At 40.3% G+C, this 8,931-nt stretch overlaps 1 protein-coding gene across 2 annotated transcripts in view; it reads left to right on the top strand.

Annotated features, from left to right (window-relative positions):
- Positions 1-8,496, top strand: part of LOC133574788 (potassium channel subfamily T member 1-like) — a 69,691-nt gene extending 61,195 nt beyond the window's left edge. Inside the window, exons 20-31 of one of the 2 annotated variants that reach the window (XM_061927071.1) lie at positions 242-347; positions 480-652; positions 3,088-3,159; positions 3,260-3,394; positions 3,484-3,595; positions 6,461-6,562; positions 6,736-6,819; positions 7,295-7,423; positions 7,610-7,901; positions 8,010-8,072; positions 8,135-8,219; positions 8,353-8,496. In XM_061927071.1, coding sequence (XP_061783055.1) covers positions 242-347; positions 480-652; positions 3,088-3,159; positions 3,260-3,394; positions 3,484-3,595; positions 6,461-6,562; positions 6,736-6,819; positions 7,295-7,423; positions 7,610-7,901; positions 8,010-8,072; positions 8,135-8,219; positions 8,353-8,470 — 1,471 coding nt within the window. In that variant the 3' untranslated portion in view covers positions 8,471-8,496. The remainder of the gene's footprint in view (positions 1-241; positions 348-479; positions 653-3,087; positions 3,160-3,259; positions 3,395-3,483; positions 3,596-6,460; positions 6,563-6,735; positions 6,820-7,294; positions 7,424-7,609; positions 7,902-8,009; positions 8,073-8,134; positions 8,220-8,352) is intronic. The other variant, XM_061927072.2, reaches the window with a different exon arrangement.
- Positions 8,497-8,931: the final 435 nt, after the last annotated feature.

Genomic DNA, 8,931 nt, shown 5'->3' on the forward strand with positions numbered 1-8,931 from the left:
TTGGCCGTATGTTTCGGGTCATTGTCACCCACAACCCATCTTCAGAGCTCAGGCTGAGGCAAATAAGCTCTCATTGACCTCCTATGTCACAGATGCACAGAAGTTCACACTAGTATACTCCAAAAATCTTGTAAAAAAATATAACTTCCAATATTCTATTTTCCAATAATTTTGTCCTCCAAGTGTTTTGAGTAGTTTGTGTAAACTGGCATCTGAACAATGATACTATTTTTGTTGTCAGGTATGTGAAAGGTTACCCCCCTAACTCTCCTTACATCGGAAGCTCGCCCACCTTGTGCCATTTGCTGGCTGAGAAAGCCCTATTTTGCTGCCTACGTCTGGACCAGGTGGGCAGTTTTGTTTTGTTCTGTCACCTTAGTCATCCGTCTTGCATCCTGCTGTTCCTTCTCTCTCTACCTTGTCTTGAGTCGTCTATCCCTCTGTGAAACACCCACTTTTTTCCTCTCTATTTTTTCCAGGGTTGCAGGCACAACAGCTCTGAAGACGCCAAAGCTTACGGTTTCAAAAACAAGCTCATCATCGTGTCTGCTGAGACAGCAGGGAATGGTCTCTATAACTTCATAGTGCCTCTCAGAGCCTATTACAGACCCAGGAAAGAACTCAACCCTATTGTCTTACTGCTGGACAACCCGTGAGTTCTCCTTTGTAACATACCATGTACAAACGTATTTCCTTCAGCACAAATCATAGGAATGCATCCTCTCACCAATTGCAAGCCAAGGCTGCTACTGCTGCTTATTACTGTGTATGAGAATAATAAAGAATGCGGCAGACAGTAACCATGGCAACTTGCTCTGAACTTAACAACACATCACTCCCTTCCTGCGGCACTCCCTCCCATCCTTTTAATGATGCACCCACACACTATGATACGTAATTGCAACACTTACAACAGTCTGGGGTCTCTTAGCAGCGACTCTAAGCAGATGCATAATGTTCTTTGAACGGTGCTTAGGGTCAGGTAATAGCAATAATCGAAATGACAAGATCACAAAGCGTATCCTGTCCACCCATTAGCTTCTTGCCGATCCATCTGTTTAATCTAACCAGCTCTTCATCTACTACTGTGTTTATTCAATCAAATCCTCACCAACCCTTGTCTACCAACTACCTTGCTTCTTCTGTGTCAGAAAATAACCTCCTTACCTACCTTTTTATTTTATCCAATCAGCTTCTTATACCCTTCTGTTTCGTTCAACGAGCTCCCCACACACCTTACAATACAGTAGCTGTCAACATTAGTTGTTTGCAATCCAATAGGTCTCTCTACAACATATTTGGGTGTGGTGATGTTTTTTTGCAACTGCATTGAAATGTTTAAAATTCTGCAATATAATGAAATGAGTGCCACCCCCACTACTCAGCTATTTTAAAACGTTTTTGATAAGAATAATATGCACTTGTAATGCATACTTATTCATTTGATATACATCTAATTGTGTATGGGAGTGTTACGATCAATTTTATAATTGCTTTATAAATACATAAAAGTTTATGTTGCAAAAAACTAACTCCGTTTATATTTCTAAAAACTATGATGAAATATAAAATGAACTTAAGACTGTATAATAGCATACTTGCCAACCCTCCCGAATTTTCCGGGAGACTCCCGAATTTCAGTGCCTCTCCCGAAAATCTCCCGGGACAACCATTCTCCCGATTTCCAGCCAGACAATTATATTGGGGGCGTGTCTTAAAGACACTGCCTTTAGCGTCGTCTCTCACCTGAAAAGGAGACTATTATATATGTCTCCGTTATCCATAGGTTTATCTATAACCCATAAAATAGGCAGGCACGGAGCTATTTCTCAGCGTGTGTTTATTCCAGCCGGCACGTTAATACACTGACACACAACAGCCGGATTCCCATCATGCATTGCTTCAAAACTACGGCAAGTTGTAATATCCAAAATTTCCAGCCAGACAAACAATATTGGGGGCGTGCCTTAAAGGCACTGCCTTCAGCGTCCTCTCACCTGAAAAGGAGATTATTATACATGTCTCTGTTATCCATAGGTTTATCTATAACCCATAACACGGTGGCCGAATGGATATAGTCACTCATGAACGGTCAGAGAAGCACAAGGCGGCGGCAACGCAGTATTATGGGCCACCTTGCAAGCAACATTCCGTTCTCATTTGCGTTAGTTTTCAACAAATCCGTGAAGGATATGTTCCCGGATTCAGAGATCGCTCGCCAGTAATCAAATGGCAGAACAAAAGCTACTCAAATAGTGAAAGGTATGTGTTATATTTTTTTAAAGTAAGCAGCAAGTACAGTACAGTTAGTAGAACAACTGTGTCTTCATTACTGTTTACAGTACTATATATATATATATATATATATATATATATATATATATATATATATATATATATACATATATAAATATAAGAAATACTTTTATTTCAGTGAATTCTAGCTATAAATATACTCCTGCCCCTTAACCCCGCCCCCCCAATTCCCCGAATTCGGAGGTCTCAAGGTTGGCAAGTATGATAATAGTTTTATGTACTACTCAAATAAACTGTTCGGGGGTCATATTTTTAGATTGCTAAGGACCAGTTTGTATCTTCAGTATTTTTTTAAATAATTGTGTACATGCAATTATGTAATCACTTAAAGTTAAATTGATACATTGTATAGTCAAAAAAAATATTATTTTAAGCTTGTCAAAATTCCTTTATGTGACATGAGCACTCTGCTATTTTTAAGAACCGGCTTTAAAAAAAAAAAAAAAAACTAGTCATAGATCTTCTGTATGGCAGGTGTGTTCTGTTTTAAGGATCTACTTTAAAAAGAGAACACAAAAATACCAAGATGCTCTAGTGCAGGGCTAATTAACTGGCTGTCCGGCCCACAAATTACATCAGACCGTACGGTTCAGAAAAACTTGGAAGAGACCAAACATTTTTGCAGTACTGTCATAACTAGCTTTTTTTGCAGTGTGTCCTTAAAAACAGCAGGGCACTCCTGTTATTAGTTATGGCATAGTTGTTGTCCTCTTTGCGAGGAAAAAAAAAACAAATGTTTTTAATGTACAGTACTTTCTCTGTGATCCATAGGCCTGATAATCACTTCCTGGAAGCTATCTGCTGCTTCCCTATGGTCTACTACATGGCAGGGGCCATAGACAAGTAAGACCGTCATGTAGAGTTTACAATTTAGTAGATATACAGTGTCCTCTGGAAAAAAATATGTGTATTTGGGTTATGATCGTTACCATCTGCATTTCAGTCTTGACAGTCTGCTTCAGTGCGGCATTATATACGCCGATAATTTGGTTGTCGTGGATAAAGAGAGCACGATGAGTGCAGAGGAGGACTACATGGCCGACGCCAAAACTATTGTTAATGTGCAGACAATGTTTCGGTAATCAATTACATTGTATCATCACACCCTTATGTTTTGATGCTTACTGTCATTTTAGTGATGATTAAACACCTTACATTTTCTTCCAGGTTGTTTCCTAGCCTGAGCATCATCACAGAGCTCACACATCCATCCAACATGAGGTTCATGCAGTTTAAGGCAAAGGACTGCTACTCTCTGGCTCTATCCAAGCTGGAAAAGGTAAGACAAAGCAGAACATGTTATGAATGCTAACTATTATCAAAGTTATTTTGTGTAGATATTACGACTGTCGAAGATAACACAAGTAACTTCAAAATACATTGATTGATTGATTGAAACTTTTATTAGTAGATTGCACAGTACAGTACATATTACGTACAATTGACCACTAAATGGTAACACCCGAATAAGTTTTTCAACTTCTTTAAGTCATGGTACAAATATATACTATCAGCATAATACAGTCATCACACAAGTTAATCATCAGAGTATATACATTGAATTATTTACATTATTTACAATCCGGGTGGTGGGATGTGGCAGGGGGGGGGGGGGTTTGGTTGGGTTGCTATCAGCATACTTCAGTCATCAACAATTATATCATCTGAGAAATGGACATTGTAACAGTGTAGGTCTCACTTTGTAGGATATGTACAGCGAGCGGTGAACATAGTGAGCTCAGAAGGCATAAGAACAAGTATACAAATTTGATTACCGGTATTTACAATCCGGGGAGGTGGGATGTGGTGGGGGTAGGGGGTTAGGCTAGGGTTGTAGCTGCCTGGAGGTGTTATTTTAGTGCGGTTTTGAAGGGGGATAGAGATGCACTTTCTTTTACACCTGTTGGGAGTACATTCCATATTGATGTGGCATAGAAGGAGAATGAGCTAAGACCTTTGTTAGATCGGAATCTGGGTTTGACGTGGTTTGTGGAGCTCCCCCTGGTGTTGTGGTTATGGCGATCATTTACGTTATGGAAGTAGTTTGACATGTACTTCGGTATCAGGGAGGTGTAGCGAATTTTATAGACTAGGCTCAGTGCAAGTTGTTTTACTCTGTCCTCCACCCAGAGCCAGCCCACTTTGGAGAAGTGGGTAGGAGTGAGGTGTGATCTGGGGTGGAGGTCTAGAATTAACCTGACTGGCTTGTTCTGGGATGTTTGGAGTCTAGATTTGAGGGTTTTGGAGGTGCTGGGGTACCAGGAGGGGCATGCATAATCGAAAAAGGGTTGAATGAGAGTTCCCGCTAGAATCTTCATGGTGCTTTTGTTTACCAGAGAGGAGATTCTGTAGAGAAATCGTGTTCGTTGGTTGACCTTTTTGATTACCTTGGTTGCCATTTTATCACAGGAAAGATTAGCCTCTAGAATGGAACCGAGGTAGGTGACCTCATCTTTCCTGGCGATAACAATGTCACCCACTTTAATAGTGAAGTCACTGACTTTCTTAAGGTTGATTTGGGACCCAAATAGGATGGATTCCGTTTTACCTAAGTGTATGGATAGTTTATTGTCAGCGAGCCAGGTGCAAATTCTACAGAGTTCGGCACTGAGGATTTTTTTCCAACTGTGATTTGTCCTTGCCGGATACCAGCAGGGCCGAGTCATCCGCAAACAGGAACAATTCACAGTCGCATGCTGATGACATGTCGTTTACGTATATAAGAAACAGTAAAGGCTCTAATATACTGCCTTGGGGGACTCCACAGCTTACTAAGAGGGGGACACACACGGTGCCGTTCAACTCTACCACCTATTTCCTCCCCTCTAAGTAAGATTGCATCCAGCTCGATGAGGTTTTAACAAATCCGATTTATCCAACAGTATAGCGTGGTTTACGGTGTCAAAGGCCTTCTGAAAGTCCAGCATGACCATGCCGCAGTATTTGCCCGCATCCACCTCATGTTTGATGTGGTCGGTCAGATAGAGAAGGCATGTGTCAGTGGAGTGGTTAGTTCTGAAGCCGGATTGGAATTTGTACATTAGTTTTTTAGTGGCAAGGTATCTATCGACCTGTTCATAAACTATTTTTTCCATTACTTTCGAAATGGAACTGAGAATAGAAACAGGTCGGTAGTTACCAGGTTCTAATTTGCTTCCTTTTTTTAAAAAGGGGAGTTACTCTTGCTATCTTGAAATCTAATGGTACTTAGCTTTGTTTAATTGAGAGGTTTATTATGTGTGTGATGATTGTGGCAATGGTGGTGGCAGAGTCCCTGAGGAATCTGGAGGGGATATTGTCAAGGCCAGTGGCTTTGTTTTGGTGGAGCACGCTCAATTTTTTGAGCACCTCGTCAGCTGAGACTATTTCTAATTTGAAATCGTTGTTGAATACTCCTAGCTTTCTGTAGTAGGCTTTAATGTGTTCTACACCAAAGCAACCAGAGTGGTGGGGCAGCTTGTTAACTGGTGTTGGGGCTCTGCTGGTGAAAAAAGGTGTTAAATCTGCTTGCTACCTCCAGTTTGTCTGTAATGAGGGAGTCACCCTCCTTGATGTTGATGTTGGTGAGTCTGGTTTTAAGTTTCTGGCTGCAGCCAGGAAGCTGGTTGTTGAGGATTTTCCAGAGCTCACGTGGCTTATTTGTGTTTTCCTCTATTTTGTCATTAATGTAATTTTTTTTAAGGATTTAGTCAGGTTGTTTGCCTTATTTCTTATTGCATTGCTTTTTGAGTGTTGTAAGGAGTGATTTGAGGTTGTTATTATTGGGTTGTTTATCTACTTCGGTTTTGCACTTTTGGTATTCGGAGTATTTTCTGTCTCGGTCTTTTATGGCAGCTAATAGGTCCGGATTCATCCATGGTTCAGAGCGGGCTTTGATCCTGACTGTTCTCAAGGGAGCCATATCATGATGGGTCTTAAGATAATAGTTACCAAGTTTTGAGCAAAATAATTAATAATACATTTGTGTTTGGCATTCTGACAGTAAAATTGTATTTGTGTCAATATAATGGAGTCTTTTTTAATTAAAGTTAATTTCAATTCTTAATTGTGATTAACCACGAAAGTGTGATTCATTTGATTAAAAACATTATTGTATGACAGCACTAGTTTGTGTATTTTACATTTCCTGATTGTTCCCCTCCAGAAAGAGCGTGACAAAGGCTCCAACTTGGCCTTTATGTTCCGCCTCCCCTTCGCCGCAGGCCGAGTGTTCAGCATCAGCATGCTCGACACACTGCTCTACCAGGTTAGCGCACAACAACAAGTTTCGCCCCGATGGATGGATAAAAAGCAATAAAAAATTAAAAATTGTCAAAATCCCCTCCTTATATTCAACTCGGGGACCTTTCTTCTGTTGGTTTTGTTCATTTACTTTCTACCTGTTTTTAAAGTTACATTTTCTCTGAATTTCCACCTCAGTCTTTTGTTAAGGACTATATGATCCTCATAGCACGGTTGTTGCTGGGACTAGACACCACTCCAGGATCAGGATACCTCTGCGCTGTGAGTTGAACAAAGTATAAACCACACCGAAGTACTGAATTATTGAATAAGACAGTAATATATATATATATATATATATATACACATATATATATAAATATATATTTATATATTTATATATATATATATATATATATATATACATACACACACACACACACACACACACACACACAAATATCAGCAGGTGGCACCCAATGATTTTTCCCCCTTGCAAGACAGAGCTTTTCTGCCTGTCTCTCACACACCCACTAGGAAAAAATGTGTCAAATATTGGACATGTTCGCTGACAACAGAGAAGCAGTTATGATGCTAATTTTAAGATCATGGAAATCAATTAAGCAGAGTCTTCTACAGTTAATCAGCTAAGAAACATACCTTAGTTGTTTCCAATGCTAATTTTTCTAAAAAATAAAAAAAGTAGTAGTCGTTAATTTCAGGTCAATATTGTAATCTTCTTTCTTTTGTACCTCAGATGAAAGTAACAGAGGGAGACCTATGGATTGGTACTTATGGAAGACTATTCCAGAAACTCTGCTCATCCAGTGCGGAAATTCCAATAGGGATCTATCGGACAGAGTCCCACATTTTCTCCAATTCTGAAGCAAGTTTCTCAAAACAACATATACACTCATTCTAAGTGCATGTTCTGTTTATACCTTTATGGAAATGGGTTATGAAGGTCTTGCATAATTGTGTTAAGGAAATAACAAACTAGCAGCAATCAAAACGTTAGATAATATTATCTCTGTAAAATGCTCGTTTTGAGTTCCAAACCAGTCTTTCTCAGTCTCAGGCATCTGTCAACGAGTGTGAGGACACAAAAGACCGGAGTCAAGAGTCCCAGCGCCCCAACGACCAGTCAGAACGCCCTCTGCTTAGGAAGAAGAGCATGCAATGGGCGCGTCGTCTGAGTAAGAGAAGCATGCGGTGGCAGGGAACGAGCCGGGACTCCACCAAGGACAATGCCCAGCGCATCGCCCAGCAACGACTCAACCTCTACCGACGCTCTGAACGGGAGGAGCTTTCTGAGCTGGTGCGCAACCGCATGAGGCATCTAGGGCTTCCCACCTCAGGATATGGTGAGAACCCTTGGTAACTCTCTTCGAGAGTCGTATCAGCTACAAAACCAAGTTTGCATCCTAAAACTTTAACTAAAACGGTATCTGTTTCTTGTCTTATTGCTTTAGAGGACTTGAACAATCTGACAGCCTGTGATGTTATGAACAGAGTCAATCTGGGATACCTGCAAGGTAATGTTTGTTCATTTATAGCCTGCATTTTGATTCCGTTTTCTGATTGAGCTTTGTTTTAGATGAGCAGAACGAACACCAAAACACCCTGTCCTATGTCCTGATTAACCCTTCACCAGACACCCGTCTGGAGCTTAATGATGTTGTGTAAGCATTACTTTTTTTTGCATCGTTTTGTCCCTTTTATACAGAAGAGCAATTAACATTTTCCGCAGAGAATTATGTTACTATGTATCAAGACAAAATAGTAACATAAAAATCTCCCTCTATTGTACCTCAGGTACTTGATACGCTCCGACCCTCTGGCTTACGTCCCTGAGGAGCCTCCAGTCCACAGCAGCAGTCTGAAAGAGAGGCACGAGTCCAGCTTTGAGACCAGAGAAGACACACAACACTGATGACTTGGTCTTACCTGGAGGTCTGCTCTCTCCAGGACAGGTTTAAATCTCTATCAAACCAGCACTGCAGTCTTTTGAGTTTCTCTTTTTGGAGCAGGTTACCTAGTGAACTCCTCACACTGACAAAATACAGCAGTATTCTGATTCATTTTGTTACAGCTTCGAGATCCCTCAGGTTGAAGTATGTGAACATCAAGCTCAGCATCTGTGTAAAATAAACGCTAAAGTATTTGACTACTGTACTTACACAAAGTGAAAAAGGAAGAAAAATATAGCTGGTGCCTCCTTGCCACAAGTTGGACGCATACAATTGTCCAAAAGGTCTTGGTAAAATGAAGAATTAAGATTCTGTTCATCTTTAATCGATTTAAGCTGGACTGTCAGTACACGTTGTGTTTAAGCTTTACTTAACTATTTATTACAAAAATCTGTGCAACCACAAGTTTTTTTTTAAGTGTTAA

The sequence above is a fragment of the Nerophis lumbriciformis genome, linkage group LG32 (genome assembly GCF_033978685.3).
Source record: "Nerophis lumbriciformis linkage group LG32, RoL_Nlum_v2.1, whole genome shotgun sequence".
Lineage (NCBI taxonomy): Eukaryota > Metazoa > Chordata > Actinopteri > Syngnathiformes > Syngnathidae > Nerophis > Nerophis lumbriciformis.